This window comes from Chanos chanos, chromosome 7 (genome assembly GCF_902362185.1).
Source record: "Chanos chanos chromosome 7, fChaCha1.1, whole genome shotgun sequence".
Lineage (NCBI taxonomy): Eukaryota > Metazoa > Chordata > Actinopteri > Gonorynchiformes > Chanidae > Chanos > Chanos chanos.
The window spans coordinates 34925490-34942989 of record NC_044501.1 but is presented as its reverse complement, the minus strand read 5'-3'; the positions used below and the strand labels follow the sequence as shown (position 1 = coordinate 34942989).

At 43.5% G+C, this 17500-nt stretch overlaps 1 protein-coding gene across 1 annotated transcript in view; it reads right to left on the bottom strand.

Annotated features, from left to right (window-relative positions):
* Positions 1-3224: 3224 nt before the first annotated feature.
* The window catches only part of pcxb (pyruvate carboxylase b), a 130639-nt gene continuing 116363 nt past the window's right edge, over positions 3225-17500 (bottom strand). The window contains exons 18-21 of the mRNA XM_030779490.1: positions 14941-15120; positions 9379-9627; positions 6999-7139; positions 3225-6282 (exon numbers count right to left, since the gene is read on the bottom strand). Of these exons, the coding sequence (XP_030635350.1) occupies positions 6031-6282; positions 6999-7139; positions 9379-9627; positions 14941-15120 (822 nt within the window). The 3' untranslated portion in view covers positions 3225-6030. The remainder of the gene's footprint in view (positions 6283-6998; positions 7140-9378; positions 9628-14940; positions 15121-17500) is intronic.

Here is a 17500-nt window from a genome sequence, read left to right as displayed (position 1 = left end):
GGCAGAGAGAGGGAAGGCAGAGTGAACGGGAATGAGGAGAGAAAGGCAGAGAGAGGAAAGGCAGAGTGAACGGGAATGAGGAGAGAAAGGGAGAGTGAACGGGAATGAGCAGAGAAAGGGAGAGAGAGGAAAGGCAGAGTGAACGGGAATGAGCAGAGAAAGGGAGAGTGAACGGGAATGAGGAGAGGAATGAGGAGGAGAGTGTCGGGGGATTAATTGGATGGGGAGTGAGGTGCTCAGAGGATGGAGGGATGAGAGAGGACTAAAAGCAAAAGAGAAGCTGAACCAGCCCTGCTCCATCATTCATAACGACGGGAGATAAAAACAGAGGTTTTTCTACTTTCCTTTGATCTCTCTCTCTCTCTCTCTCTCTCTCTCTCTCTCTTTCTCAAACCATCAGCCCTTGCTCTTCTTGGGGACTCAACCCTAAACGAATAAATCTCATCGTTCAGTCTGTGCACTCGTTTACATCCATCATTCATCTATTGACACCCTCTCTCTCTCTCTCTCTTTCTCTCTCTCTCTCTGACTTCTCTCCCAACTGGCATCAAAGTCATTCATCAGGGCATGTGTAAAATGTTGCCGTTCTTCGGATACGGGAGGTTACTGTATGCGAGAGTCGTTTACACACTTTTACTAACCTGTATTACCTCAGTCTTTTTATTCTGTACCAGACCCCCCCCCCCCAAACGCATTCATGGTGTTTGAATGTTCAGGTCGCGACCCAATACTTTTGAACGATTACATTCCTTGTGTCCTTTTCTAAAATTTGAACAGGACTAAGTCTGTTGAAGCAACATATGAAACATTATAGAGTGTTAATCACATCTTGATCAAGTCAGTTTAGTGACTAAGGGAGCGAGAGTCAGGGGTAGGAAGCAATGAAAGATTACTGGAACGGGACCAAGCATACGCCCAGTTAAGCGCATGTACATTATATTCCCACACGCATAAATATATACATATTAAATACGTAATGTCTCAGATTCTGTCAAAGGGCTGATAGTTTTTTTTTAATTTCTTTCCTCTTTTGCCGACGGATTATGAAGTCTACAGCTTTAATTCTCTTTCATGTTTTTTTATCACATCTTTTCATTCCATTTTCTGTCTCCTTCTCTCTGTGATAAAGTTCTAAGATCTCTTTCCTGCCTGTTTCCCCAGATGGGGGGGTGGGGTGGGGGAGAGCGCTGTTTTGTTCTCTCTTGCGTTTTAAATCACATTTCTATCTTTTCCTCAAGGCCCTTGTTCCTTTTGTTCTTCTTCGGTTTTTATGTTATTTTGCCCGCTTTGTCCCGATTTCAACTGTCGTGTCATGTAAAGTTGGTTTTTCTGTTCTACCTCTGGAGCGCAGGCTCTTGTTCCTAGTTGTACTCAGCTTGGGTTTTAAATTAGTATCTGTTTCTGGTGTCAGATGCGACTTCTTCGTATGGAGTGAGGTTGTTCCCTTTTCCTTTATCTGTGTTTTTTTAACCCTTTGTGTTTGTTAGGGGAAAAAAAACGTGCTCTCTTAAGAGCTTTGGTAGTTGGGAAGGTGTTGGGATCAGAGGGGTGTGTGTGTGTGTGTGTTTATCACTGTGTTGCCGTGACAGCACTGTGACGGTGTACCCGATGAGCTGGATAGGACTGGACTGCATCATTATCTCTAACACACAGGCTTGTCTTCACACATTATGAGACATCCTCTCTCTCTCTCTCTCTCACACACACACACACACACACACACACACACACATACACACAGAATGCAGGTAAGAAAGTGCACATATGCACACACATGATACATATGTAAACATGAGTTCACACCCTCACAGATATGCCATACACAAGAACGCATCAGTGGAAAAATAACATATTAAGTGCCACACACACACACACACACACACACACACACACACAGAGTAATCAGTGTGCCTCTTACCTGCTGTACTCTGATCTACCACTGAGACTTTTAGTGCCACGGGGACCATTTTACAGAGTTCAGGACACATCAGGAAATACAGCTAGTTACTAGCAAAGGCACACTAGTGTGTGTGTGTGGGTGTGTGTGTTTGTGTGTGTGTAGGTCGAGAATGAGAGGCTTTCAAAGAAAACAGTGCATGTATTACTAGGAGACAGACAGTGAGAGGGAGAGAACCCAAAATGGAGAAAAAGAGAGGTTTAGAATGATAATGAGAAGAGAGAGAGAGAGAGAGAGAAAGAGAGAGAGAGAGGGAGAGGGGGAGAGAGAGAAAGAGAGTGAGAGAGAGAGACAGAGAGAGAGAGAGAGAGAGAGAGACAGCGAGAATGACTGAATGCCAGTCTGAGGAAGGAAAGAACCGGGTAAAGAAAAGTGAAAATGAGAGAGAATTGAAAAAAAAAAAAAAGCCCTCCCTTTTTCCACCTCAGCAGAATCGATGAAGAGGATCTAAAGAGACAGACTAAGCCCTCCAGGTGAGGTTTGTTTCTCTTTTCTTTTTTTTCTCTCTCTCCCTCTGATTTGGCCTCTGCTCTTTTCTCTTTTCCTCCGTCTGGCCGCAGGCCCTCTATCCCTCTTTCCATATTGTGTTGCCAAACAAAAAGAGCACGCGACAGAGATAGAGAGGGACCACGGCGCCAAAAAGAAAAGCAGAGGTTACATTTCTCTGGACAAAATAAGCGAGAAAGCGTGGGTGTGTGTGAGTGTGTGTGCGCGCGCGAGCGAGAGAGAGAGAGAGAGAGAGAGAATCTGTACTGCACTACACTTTGTTGACCTAGATGGCTGGTAGATGATGGTTAGCATGCAAGTCACCTGTTTTTTGAGAGCACACATACACACACACTCTTTCCTCTACGTAGCTGCACTGTGAACTCAGTGACTCTTAATCTGTGTAAATGAATCTCAAAACGCTTGTTCAATCACTTATTCATTAAAACAGTAAACAGACATAAACAAGCAAACACACAGAGGGATGCATATGCACTCTTCCACACAGCAGACGTAGCAGAATCTGTGTGTGTGTGTGTGTGTGTGTGTGTGTGTGTGTGTGTGTGTCTCTCTCTCTGTAGCAGCCTTGCCCCCAGGCATACATGTGAGACTTGCTAACCAGGTCATGTGACTCATCAATCACCTCATCACAAATCAATGAAGCTCTATTAGTCCAACAGGGTCTGTGTGTGTGACTGTTAACTTGAGTGGAACTGTGGGCACGTGAGCCGCAAACACACACACACACACACACACACACACACACACACACATAATTAGGTGTTTTCAACCATTTATTTCTGAACAATACATGAACAAATAAAAAGGAAACAGTGAAAACTTGAAAGAAGGAGAAAAAAGGAAAATAAGGACAAATCATTCATTCTCACAAGAGAGGCAAAACATTAAAGATTTGTACTGAGAGATAAACTTTGATTAAATTCTTATTAGTGATGACAATTACAAAGCCCTCTCTGTCACATTCCATATGATTAATAATGCATGACATGATTTGATGAGAAATGCCATTTAAATATGACTTTAACGTCAGTCTCCATGCATATTTTAGTATTCTTTTTTTGTCTCTCCTACAGGCACCATTCTTTAATTCTATCTAGTTAGTGTTCAATAATTACAGGAATGTTATCGAATTGATGTGTAAAAATGCCCTTTCAAAATCTATTTCAACAACTCGTGTCAAACACATAAACTGGGCTTTAAGAAGAACAAAAAATGGGTTGTGCAATTGGTCAAATCCACTCTAACTGAAGTCCTCTGCTTATACAGTGTGCTGGTTTTAACAGCTACATCTATATGCCCTAGACTGAATGGGCTCTTGAACTAAACGGGATATTGTTCTAGAACAATTCGACAACTGTCGTTTCCTCTGTTCACCGCACTCACACATACAATAAGAAATTGAAGAGGGTGTTCTCTCTTCCTTTTCCACTTTATTCATTTAAAAAAGAATAGTTTCTATGTTTAACTCCGCTGCCTCACGACGAGCCTGTCCTTTATAAATCTATGGTAACCGTGGTAACGGGACAAATATCTATATTCTATATCCATTGAACGTATGGGTGACGGGCGGGGTTCATTGTGTTTCTGACGCACATATATACACACACACATACATACACACACACACACACACACACATAGAGTGATGAGAATAAGCTCATTTCACAGGAGCCTCAAATTTAGCTAGCATGATTTAATGAAAAATCTATTCAGTGAAACTGGCCCAATTGAGAGGGGCTTTTCTCAGTCTGCTAAGTCAGAGATAAGCCGGTCGGTAGAAAAAGATTGAATCTCAGGCCCGGTGCTCATCCGAAGCAGTTCTTTTTTCTGCAACTATTCAATTTAAGAGACTTACTTTATACGGCCGTTCCCGGCCACCGGCTATCCCTAGACTATCAGCCGCCGCAGTCATTGTGGAGAGGGAAGCACAGGCTTTTTAATCAAGTTTACAAGTTTTAGATGCACATTTTTTTTTACAAGCAGAAACCCTAATTTTGGTTTAGGCTTTCTTTTTTGGGGGCTAAAGCAAGAACCTCATCACGAAGACCAGTAAATTCTCTCAGAAACTGACACGGCATCGTTTTGGAGAGTTACTTTAAAATCGATAAAAATGCTAATAACGTCTTTGCTCTATAGTGAAAGATAAAACAAAAGTCATAGCCATTAACGTAACATAACTCCTATCTTTTCCGCACTATTCATAACAAATACTATGTGTTTATCTGGTAATGACATTTGACAAACGTTATTTTTCACCTAAAGTTTCAAGTAGCGCACAAGCGCTATAGGAAGTCAGTGAGTCACAAAAGCTAGCAATGCTGGACCACTCACTGACAGTTGTTTGTAGCCTAAAATTACTTGGGTGATATCACGTGGAGTAAAAATACTTTGCTCTCATCTTCAGAGGTGGAAGATTCTGGAACATATCACAAAAAAGAAAGAAAAACTTATCGGTTAACGCATCTCTGGCTCTACACGCCGCAAATTCTGAACCATCGCCTCACTGACTGTATGAACTTAACAAAAAGATGAGACGAACGGAGGGAGAAGGAAGGATGGAACGATAGAGGGAGGTTAAATATGGATAAAGGAGGAGGGTACGGAGCTTCGACTGTGCATTAATGCTCTCTGTTTTACTGAACCATCTGCTAAGAACACATTCTTTCAGGGGACTGTGTCAAAGCAAATGTCTCAAAAACATTCCAATGATTTTCAATTACCAAATGACTACACGGAAATAAACATTTACACAACCCAACAATTTAAATATCTAACATAATCATAATAACATGACTTTATTGCTTTGCTTAAGCGGCGAGAGACAACGTTGCCATGACGACGGCTCTATCTCTACACTTTAATGTGGGCCTGTGTTTGCTACAGACTTTAACATTAATATTTCAGACCTCTAAAATGGATTTTACGCTCCAGTAAGACAACATTAAAATGAAACGGCTGCTCCTTCTGAAACTTTTCACCGTGTAAAGTCAACTACACGCACACGCACACACCCACCCACCCACACATGCTCACACACACACACACACACAGCTCAGCGTCACTCACATAAAGTACAGGATAGAATTTCACTGTGAAATGTCGGCAAGACTCCACAATAGTCCAGCTAATTGCAGCTCCATTTGTTAATGCATTAATAATTCATTTGTTTCAAAACTAGAATCATTTATCTGGAAAATATAACTCTATCACTTCCTTTCTCAAAGCTTATGGACATAGATATAAACATACTAGAGCTGAAGCCCTCACTGATTCCTCATTGTGTTATAGCTGTACTGAAAATACCAAGGAGTGAATTTCAAGCAAGGATGGAACTGAATCTTCACAGAATCACAGCAGTGTATATACTGATAAAGTCCCTATCTGGTAAACATATATTTGCAACCAGAGTTTTTATAATATACATTGGAGATGATTTAACCAGTCCAGTTATCTTTAGTTTACATCTAATTTGCAATAGATCACCTTGAAATGTGAAGTACCCCTGCTCCAGTTTAACCTTTTAACCATTAACGCTCCTCCAGTAATCCCCCCCCCCCCGCTTGTCTTTACTCGGTGATCTCCAAGATGAGGTCGTCGCCCTCCAGGCTGCTGTCGGAGGTGACGTAGACCTTGGCAACAGTGCCAGTCATTGGAGAGTTCACCACCGTCTCCATCTTCATGGCGGTGAGGACGCACAGCGGCTGACCCTTCTCCACCTTCTGTCCCTGCTTGACCTTGACCTCCACTACCTTCCCCGGCATGGGTGCCCCCACCTGTCCCTTCACATCCTTCAGGGCTTTGGGATGGAAGTGCATTTCCTAAGCGGGTGGAAGATGTCAGTCAGCTGAGACAGATCACGTCTGTAAAACTCACAAAACCCTCTCAAGAACCTGACTCCTTGGAGCCTGTGGTACTAGCATAAAATGTAGCATTAGTTGGTGTGTTTTCTTTCTTGTTGTATATAATCTAGTAAGCAGTCAGTGAGGGGGTGAACCAATCAGTTGCTGTATTATGGGGTGCTGCTTGACTGGGTAACATTCTGTTTAGTATTTTATGGCAAGGGGAAGGACAATAAAGCCTTTCTTGACCAATCTAACTGAGAATTTTGCAGTTTTTACCTACAATTGGCTTCTCCATAGCTCCTTATAATCAGTGATACGGTTTTCTTACCAGGTGTCGGAGCATTCAACAGGTTGTGGACAAAGAACTAAAGGTAACACTTTCTTTAAAATAACAGATATTTCTGTGAAAAGGTAAAGATGTTGCTTGGCAACTTGCAAAGATAAAAGATGCTAATCAGTCCCTGGGAAGTGAATCATTTAAAAAAAAAAAAAAAACATGTTGTAGTTTATACTTATACAGACTGCAATATCTCTCATATCTGAAAAACACACTGTACAAGTGAGAACGTTCGAGTGTGTATGTGTGTGTGCGCACGCGTGTGGGTGCTCGCGTGTGGCGAGAGGTTTGTATTATGGCAGTAAGTGAAGCGGAGAAAACCTATCTGGAGACCTACATGAACGGGTTCAATTACCTTCATGGCCACTGTGTCCTTGACCAGGACTGAACGCAGCTGACCGTTGAGCTCAAAAAACACCTCTCTCTGTCCCGCTTTGTTCAAATCACCCAAAGCCAAAGCTTTTATGTGCAGCGTCTTCCCCCGCTCCAGCTCAACCTGAGAAAGAGAGATGGGGAGAGAGAGAGAGAGAGAGAGAATGAGTAATGGGGGAAGAGACAAGAAGCGAGAGAGGAAGAGAGGATTAAGAAATTTTCATAAAACTGGAAGAGATGCAAGATGAAAAGAAAAAAAAAAACCTTGAATGCGAGAGAGAGAGAGAGAGAGAGAGAGAGAGAGAAGAGGACAGAGACTGTGATAACTGCTTTTTCACATTTCTAAATTCTGAACACAGAGGAGATTTCAAGTGCAAAGCTTCAATATTGCTGATGTTAGCACTTATATGTCAAAAATAGTAATAATGATAAAAAAAAAAAAAAACATTGCCCATTGACCCACGGTGTGAAGGCAAAATCATTCTAGCAAATTCATCTCCATTGTGATGGTGTCTCTTTTTTTTCTCCCTTCCTGAAAGAGTGTACTCTACTGGAGGACGTTATCACCATATGAGTCAAGTAAAGGGTCATTCGTCTACGTTTAAATTCCTCATCCTTTCTGACTGTCAACGACATGATTATTTCAAACACATTTCAACAGCAATGAATCTGAAGCTCTATATGAGAAGTTTTACTGCTATTTTAGCACTCTAGTACGCAGACTGTACGGCTACGAACGTCAGTAATGGCTTTTTATAGCTCGGGCTCTAATCTGTGCTAATCAGCCAAAGCTAACATCTCATTTACTTGGCTCTCGTCAGAAGAAATCTGAATAAACAATTTCAACAACAAAAACAACAAGCAAAAAATCCCCCCCACCCCCCCCAAAAAACAAAAAAAAACCCCTCTAGCCTCTAGGCAGAAATCATGATTACGCAGATTTTCAGCTCTGAACGCAATGCTGCCAAACGCGACAAAAGGAACCCCCCAAAAAATGTCGAGCGAAATCTTGCATGCGTCCGCTGCCTAGGCAACATTGCCGTCTCATCTGTCTGCTGGTGCTTTCTGAATAATGCAGTGAGAGTAACAAAGCTCATTTAGTCATCATAGAGCTCTCTCTCTTTCTCTCTCTCTCTCTCTCTCTCTCCCTCCCTTTCTCTGTCCTGATCAGCTATGCTAATCTCGTGTCTCCTCCCTGGTGGTGTATGGGACAGGCTTTCATGCAGGTCTGTGCCTGCCAGGTGTCACCCAGGTGGGCACAGCATGTCATTCCAGCTTAGTGGCACACTGTGTACTAATGCTGCTCCATGACAGAGCCCCAGAGCTAAACTAAACCAGCACAGTTTAGAGTAGCTTCGCACTCAAGCGCGCAGCATAAAGATACATAGGCTAGGTTAAAACAGAGGTTACATATACACACCGCTACGTTGCGTATTTGAACCTGAGCGTTTTAAACCATGGCGGCAAGCTGACATAACAGGCAACCTTTATAAATTAAGTAACAAACTAAATGTAAGGCATTGTAAGGGAAGCTGAAATAATACTGCAATGTCGTGTTGGCGGTCACGGCTAACAACGCCTTATATATTCACATGGGTTCACTTGAGTTGAGAGTGTGGGAAAGGGCAGAAATTCTGACTAGCAGACTTTAGACTGAATGTCCAGACATCTCTTTCTCTTAAGAGTCTGAGGAAATAAAAGTGACTTTCATCCCTGGCTTTTGCGCTTCCCGAGTCACATGTACTGTTTGGTTTTGATCTGGTCGCCCGTGGGGCTGGATCCAACAGTAAAGGACTATCCAAGTTATCTTTAGACGGCTGCTGTGCTGTTCTATGTTTCGAGATTTCTTTTAAATGAAACGAAGCCACGTTAGATTGCTCTTTCAAATCTTGAGGACAGCACATCATGATCATGTTTTCAAATTGATGCCAGGTCAGGTTCAAACTGCATTTTGGGGGTTGGGGTGGGTGGGTTGGGAGGGGCCGTGCTAGGCTATGCTAATCACAACCGAAACCTTGGCTGGCGCTAATGAAGCCACTGCAAAAGCATGGCCTTGGCTGTTACGCAAGGCTGATTTAAAAGCTCTCCTGGCTTTGACATTGAGAATTCAAAGTGAAAGTGAAAAGAAGGTTTTTGACCAAAAGCCTGAAGGAGGTCAAATCCCAGGGCACCCTAAATTTCAGAACACAGAGCTGGATTATAAGCGTCTGCTAAGGACTACGAATAAGGAGAAAGAAAATGAAAAAAAAAAGGAGCAAAAAATGACACACATTGCCACTGCAGAGAAGCCAACACGGAAAAAACAAAGAGATGGAGGGTGAGAAAGGAGAAGGAGAAGTAGAGGTGAGGAGGGGAAAACACACCTCAAACTCCTCAGCGATTTTGGGCCCGTCCAGGAACAGACGAGTGTTAAGGCAGTCAACGGGCCCAAAGGTAGATGTGAACTCCTTGAACTCCTGGAATACTTTTGGGTACATGGCCACCGACATCACATCCTCTGGTGTGATGTCATCGCCGTGTGCCGCTCGAAGCTCCTTCTCGAGGGCTTTGAAGTCCATGGGGGGTAGGGAGGCACCAGGACGACCTTCGACGCGAGGCAGTGACTTCAGCACCTAGTCCAGACACGTCACATTTACTATAGTCCATTTCCATTTCTCAAATCTTCTAAAAATCTGCACTTGAATACTTAATGAAGAAATGTTTATTATTAATTAGCACCCAAATGAGGAATATACATGGTATAGATGCTAAAGGCTATCAAAATAAACCAAAATTATTTCAAAAGAATAACGCGGATTTCAGTCAATTTCTGTTTCTAAAATGAAGTCTGCAACAAATTAATTAAAAACGTTTCCTTTAAATTGGTACAAATATGAGGAATACACATTGTTGATGCTCAAAGCATCCAAATGACACCAAAAATTACACCAAAAATGACATCATTTCAAAAGAATACCCATAGCTCCAAATCCAAAACTAGGACTTAATCAGGAAGCGGAAAGTCTGGAAACATCAATAAATACATTTACTTGTGTGATCCGGGTCAGAACAGTTTCTGTATTGACGTTTGAGGTCTACTGTGAGGAACTAGCATTAAGCCTCAACCTTTATGTTCAAGCTAAATGTTAAACATTGGCTGACACAGGTCTTTATATGGTTTCATTTATTATTCACGACTTATTAATAACTTATTATATTCAGTTGTAAGTATATGATCCTTTAGTTAGCTGTTGAAGAATATCATTATAAAGCCAGACACAGTAACTCAACAGATGTTCCACTAATCAATTTCAAATGCTACGCACACACCATTAACTATGTAAAATGCCGATGAAGCGTAGATCAAATGCGTTCACAGCTTTGACAAAGAGGTGTGTTGTGAGGGCATTCTGAGACACCATTATGTCAGAATAATAACCGTTCTTGTTTAGGTTTATGTTTGCTGATTAATTGCCACTGAAATGACAAGAGCAGTTAGCGCGTTTCGTACAGCCGAGAGGGCCAACGGCTCCGATAAAAGCGTTTAGCGATGTCCTTGGAGCCGGGGAAAAAAAAAAACAGCAGGATTTCTCTTGAATGAAAGTGAGGGGAAAAAAAAAACCCCACAAGGGAGCAACAGAGAAGGAAAATGTGTACGTTCTTTAGTGTTTTGTGTAAGTCCACACAAATGTGCATTCTTTTGCACCCCTTTTTGAAAGCTAAAATGACCCATTATCTTCACCTCAGGGTAACTTTAAAATAAAATAGCCTCCACGCAGATTCTGTGTTTAGTCGCTCTAAGGGAAAAGTTCCTGTTTGAGTCGCATTTCCAGCTGATCTCCGCATTGTGGCTTTGGAAACACGCGAGCTTAGCTTTTTGGCAGGGTTTTTTGAGCGTTGACCCGGTGGGTTTTTTAGCACGCTGTGTGTCGGGGGTGTGTGAGGGGGTGGGAGGGGCGAGGGTTGGGGGGGGGCTACTGCTTTAGTGCTATTCTTCCTCTGTATCGACTGTTTATTTTCCATTTGCAACAAAAAAAGCCCAAATCAAACCAAAACAAAACAAACAACAGAACCCCCCCCCCCCCCAAAAAAACCCGTAACCATCCCTTTTGGTATCCGTCATTAGAGCCGGAGAGTTCGCCGGGGCAGCTGCAATAAATAAATAAATAAACACAGAAAGAGAGAAGTGCAATAAAACAAAACAAAAGAGACCAAAAAATAAATAAATAAAAAATGAGCGGGCTGTTTAGAATACAAAACGTACCATAATAATGCTAAAAAAACTCACTCGCTGATTGCTCTCCTGGCGTGGCCTTTCGCTAAATGCTCTCTGGTGGAAAGGCAGAGGGCAGGCTGGGTAATTGGCCTTGTTCTTGATAAATATACTCGATTAAGCGGCGAGCCAAACAAAGCGTTGAGAGCAAAACCCTCCGGCCACCATTAACCCAGACAGGTAGTAATGGTTTTAGTGGGTGGGGTGGAGGGGGCAGGGGTGGGGGGTTAAGAAGGAGAAGGGGTCTGTCGTACATTGAACCAAATCCACTTCCTTGCGTCTCTTTCACCGGATTATCCTTTCAAAACCCGCTTTATCCCGCGTGAATATCCCTAAACGCCTGAGGTGACGGAGGAATCGACGACGGGGTTCGCTGGGGCACGGCCTAGCGGCTGGTGCGATGGAGTTGAGGTTACCCGTTTTGACAGTAATGGCTTGAAAGGACAAGTGAGGTAAACACAACAATTACATCCTTTATTTATAGATTTATTCTCTCTTTTTTTTAAAGCCAGAATCAATCCATCAATCTATCAGTCAAATTCCTGATGTGATTAGAGGAGATTTCAGTCTGGATGATCAGCTCTGATAACATCTGACAAAGACAGCAGAGGACAACTTCAGCTCCGGAAGATTCTAGTTTTTTAATGTCTACTAGATCCATGTCAAAGACAAAACAGTTTTCAAAAGTTACGTTTTTTCTTTGGGGGTGGGTTTTTTATTCCTCTGACCATTGGTTTAACGACAATAACACACACAAAATTTCATTGTCCCTCCTGAAAGAACCTTGAAAAAAAACTAAAGGAAAAGAATTACAGAACTTTTTTCTTAGCGTGTTCACCTCTCTCTCCCTGAGAATCCGGCCTCTGTAAAGGGAGCTGGCTATTAATGCATTCGGTTAAGCTAATGCGTCTAAAATTACACATAAAACATGCTGATTACTGTGAAACCGGGCTCTCTGAGGGCTGAGAGAGAGGAGAGGGGGTTCTTTTAGCGGCATTCTTTCAGCGTAGCCGGCAAACACAAAAGATCTCAGCAATGCTATTAGTCACACAGGCTGCAGTTCAAAGATGCTTTTGCGCATTTGCCAATCATTCTTCGTTAATTTGACGCCTTTTTGAGGCGATCCGCGGGTTTGACGGAATGTCGACGTCACCCGCACCGGCGCGCCAGGTCTCCGCGTGAATGTGTGCGTTTTCGTACCGGGGTGGGTGGAGGGGTGGGGGGGGGGGGGTTGTGGGGGTCATGGTGGGCAGAGGTTGTGGGCGACTCGTGAACGAATGCTTAGCCTCTTCTGTTTTGTGTCAAAGCCTTGATTAATTGAAGTGAAGTGGTCCCTCTTTCTCTATTAAAAAATGCCTCATGCTTGATTTGAAGTGGTTAAGCTTCATAGCCCCCATTCTCCAGCCTCTGCTTTGAGTTTGTTAGACTCTGAGGCAGTGAATAGAAAAGCTTATTATTCTAGCCGGTGGCGGGGAGACACAGGCTATTATGTGTCAACCTCCGTAATCCCCTCTAGAATGCACAAATACCAGGGAAGAATCCCTTAACTCCGATATGCTTTTTAATTGTCTTATTAAGACATACTGAACACGTAGTGAACATGTAATAAATGTCAACTTCCGATGCAATTAGAGAAGGAAAAAAAAAATTCTTATGCCGAATTCAGGTGGCATTTGGACAGTCGCTCTGTGTGTGCGTGTGTGTGTGTGTGTGATTAACTATGTACCTGGGAGGAGATTTCTCAGCCTTATCAGCACGGGTGCAGTGATGCGTGGCTTGGCTGGCTATCCAAGCTAATCTGTAAAAGCTGATTTGCAGAGATAGGATACTAGCTTTGCTTCGCCACTGTTGCTACCGCATCATATTCACAGTGTCTCCTTCTCTCTTTCTATCTCTGAGTGCCTCACACACACACACACACACACACACAGACACAAAAATACCCCCATGCCAAAGACTCTGGGAGCTCAGATTCATGACAGTGAAGCCCGCGGGTGGCTCACGCTAGAACGTCCGCAACACGCGAACCTCAGGGGTACGGGGCCAAGCGCCATCCCATTATACTCCATTTCCCACGGCGACGGACTGACATCAACGAGGGACACGATCGCGAAAGAAAAGAAAAAAAAAGCAAACTGTGTCATTACTCATCACGGAACACATATTCCCCCGTCAACTACCTGGTCTCTCGCTCCGTCTGAAGCCTTAAGGACGGATGGAGGGTGGTAGCCTTCCACTGTCTGGTCGGTTTTATTTGATTCTTTACCTTTGTACATTTAACTTTATGCAGATACACAATATGTTTTATTAAAGAATCACTGCTGATTTAAAAAAGGGATGCTTCATATTGTCTGGAAGTGGAGAATCCAACATGTCTGTCCCGCAACGAGACAATCAAAAAAGACGTCGGCTCCAGCTCAGTGTTACGAGGAACTGTTTGTTCTTATAAAATTATTTTTGTTTCCTTTTATCTCTCTCATCTTTTCTTTTGCTTTTATTAAATCGCTTTACTTTCTTGAACACTTCATCTCTGTCTCTTTTTTTTTTTTTTTTGTATTGTTTGTTCTTTTTTCCCCCCACCAAACCTTCTGTCTTTGTTTTTTGTTTTTTTGTTTTTTGTTTTTTTTGGGTCCTTTCTTTCTTTCACTTATCCCAATTCTCATCACTCTCATTAGAGATTAGTGGCATCATTAGACACCTCTCTGTATTCCTCCTCCTCTCTGGCTCTTTTTCACTCCCTCACACTCCCTGTCCCCTCTGCAGTTGAGGGAAACTGTCTGCCAGTCTACAGAGGCACATTAAAAGGTATCCAGAGGGACCGGAGAAGAAATCCACCGCTGCCAACAAACACTGTTTGAGCTTTCTTTTTTTGGGGGGGGGGGGGGGGGGGGGGGGGTGCGCCTCAGGGCTTCTTATTCCCGAGGGAGAACGTGCAGGCGTGCAAGCTATGGGGGTGGAGGTGGGGGGTTTCTCTGGTTGGAGGCAGCATGCTCTCTGTTTCAATAATCAGCATGGGGCTAAATATGTGAAAGTTCTTGAGAACGTCATCATTTTGTGATGAGGCGTTTTTCCGTGTTTAAAAGGGCGACCGTCTGCCGTCTGAACCACTCCCTGTCTCCGGAAGTTTATCAGGAGCCAGCAAATTTAGCTCCCCAATCACTCCCGTTTAATCTGGGAGCACCAATGCTCCTCAGAGAGAGAGAAAGAAAGAGAGAGCGGGTGAAAGGGTGGCAACAGCCTCACCTCTCTCTCTCTCTCTCGCTCTCTCACTCTCTTTTTGTCTTGTCATGCATGATATTTGGAAACAATGCTTCTGTCGCTCACAAAAGCAAAAAAAAAAAAAAAAGGGAGAAAAAAGAGGAAAGACAGTCATTTTCCCTTCAGGACTAAATTCACTATGACACGCTCTGTCAGTGGAGACCTCCGGAGTTCTGTCACACGCACACACAGTTGCTGAAGATATAGTCCTGTTGTTTTTACACATCTGTTTAAAGGCCAGCCGGAACCTACCGGAAAATGCAGTCGAGCTGCACTGACGCAAAGGAGAGACCGCTGCCCAGGAACAGGAGCTGAAAATGCTGATCTCTCTTTATTTCGCGTTGCCTTTTTTAGGGGGGGGGGGGCTGTGTTTTTTTTTTTGACGGGTTTGTTAAGGGGTCGGAGAACGCGTTACCTTTGACCTGAAGGGTTCTGGAAAGCCGCCGTGCGGTATGCCGATGTGACCCTGGAGGAACTCCACCACCGAGAGAGGGAAGGACAGCTCATCCGCCCGTTCCTCCACCTCCGCCCGCGACAGAGAGTTCTGCACCATAAACTGAGCTAGATCCCCCACAATCTTAGACGAGGGAGTCACCTGGAAAAGAAAACAAAACAGACAGACAGACAGGGAGAGAGTGATTGAGAGCGTGACTGATTGAGGGTGTGGAAAGATTGATGAAAGGGAGAGAGAAATAGAGCTAGAAAGAGAGAGGGGGGTAAGAGAGAGAGAGAGAGAGAGAGAGAGTGAGAGGTGGAGAGAATAACAGTTGGACAGCAACGGGATAAAATGAAAGAGAGGAAGGAGAGAATGAATGAAGGGGAAAAGAGTCGGATGAAAAACTGCCCAGAGAAAAATAGAAGAGAGGGAGAGACGGAGAGGGAGCATTAAAAGTTAAATGTCAACCTATCTTTCTTTCACATAATATTTCATTTTCAATATGTCATTACCGACAGCTTGCCTGGACTCATTAGAGCTGATTGTGGTGAATGGAAACACAAAGTGGCAGATTAATTATGAATAAATCGCTGCACAACAGATATATCATCCCTCCTTCCTCATACAAAGGGAGAAATCAAAACAATTTCCAGCGTTATTGACAGAACAATATCCAAATTTTGTGGCTATGGTTTTTTGTATTAGTGCACGCGCTATATTTGGAGGTTAGGCAGACAGCTAATGTGATTGTGCGCACAGGGAGTCCCAAGGGAGCAGTCCAGGATCCCTAGGATGAATGAAAGAACGTGTGGATGAGAAAAATAAAGAGAGAAAAAGAGAGAGAGAGAGAATATGTGTGTGTGTGTGTACGTTAGTCAGAGAAAGAGGGGGTGAGAGGGAGAGAGAGAGAGAGAGAGTGTGTGTGTGTGTGTATGTTAGTCAGAGGGCAAGAGGGAGAGAGAGAGAGAGAGAGAGAGTGTGTGTGTGTGTGTGTGTGTGTGTATGTTAGAGAAAGAGAAGGCAAGAGGGAGAGAGAGAGAGAGAGAGAGAGTGTGTGTGTGTGTGTGTGTGTGTATGTTAGAGAAAGAGAAGGCAAGAGGGAGAGAGAGAGAGAGTGTGTATGTGTCTTTGTCTGAGAGAAAATGACAGAGACAAACAGAGTGTGTGTGTGTCTGTGTGTGTTTGTTTGGGAGAGAGAGAGACAGGGAGAGAGAGAGAGAGGGAGAGAGAGAGAGAGAGAGAGAGAGAGAGAGAGAAAGAGATAGAACCAGAGAGAGAAAGAGAAAGACACATGCATCTCTAGGGAGAATCATCAAATCCTATGTGTCAGTGCGTCATCAATCATTTCTCCATTTTACAGCAACAAAGACATTAAACGTCAGCAGCAGAAGAAGACGGAAAAAAAACCCTTTTCTTTACTCAACAATAACAGTGTTTGTTCAAGTCACACTGAACACAAGGGTTAATCATGACTTTGCGCCCGCTTAAGCCTCAGTTTTATTGTTCAGGGCCTGAGTAATGAACACATCATCAGAGGGATTCGGGTTCAAATCCCAACCAGAGACCTACAGTTCCCGCGCAGCCTTGAGCAAGCAAGCTTCACTCCCGACCAATAAATATGGATCACACGTAAACATCGCCTGGGAACAAATTATTTGTAACATTATTAACGATTTCTGACCGAAAACTGACAAGAGTGTTTCTCGGAATATCTTTCAGATATTGAGCGTAAATACGGTAGCTTAGCCTAACTCGCTTCAGCGTTTTGATGAATCTCTTTTTTCCCCGTGAACCAGAAAGACTAGCATCGGGGCAGGGATTCAATTCCCACTGCCTCGTGGGGCATGTAGTTTTTTTTTTTTTTTGGTTTTTTTTTTCTGCCAATACATAACATTGGATGTAATTTAATTCTAATCAGGGCGACAGTCTCTGTATCGGAGGATAAAAGGGACAATGTAGAGGAAAGGGAAGAAATGGGCGGGGGGGGGTGGGGTGGGGGGGTTAAAATATGGGAGTCTGAGTGCTGGAATCTTTAGCCTTCGGTTTGAATGCGGTGTTAAATCTCAGGCCAGAATCTATACTGGCTTAATTGAAGTCCAGGCGCCGCTAAATGCCTTGAGCGCTGAAGCTCAGCCAAGACTGACCAAAAAGCAGTCAGCACAAGTTATGGTGGCTGTCTAGAAAAGTGTAATAAGACAAGATTTAGACGGGATTAAAGGGGGATCAGACACGGAGGCGAGCGCACGCACGCACGCGCGCGCACCCACACGCACACGCACATGCACACGCACACACACACACTTGGAAAAGGATGTAACACACTGACACATAATGTAATCCTCCCACAACCATACACTAGACGGTCTTTCCTCTCTTTTTCTCTGTCTCTCTCAAACACACACACACACACACACACACACACAAAGGTACACAAACATACACACACATACAGAGAGAGAGAGAGAGAGAGAGAGGTCACAAAGTGTGTGTGTGTTTACTGCCCCACTCTTATTGAGCACTGAATCTCCACCCAACTGAC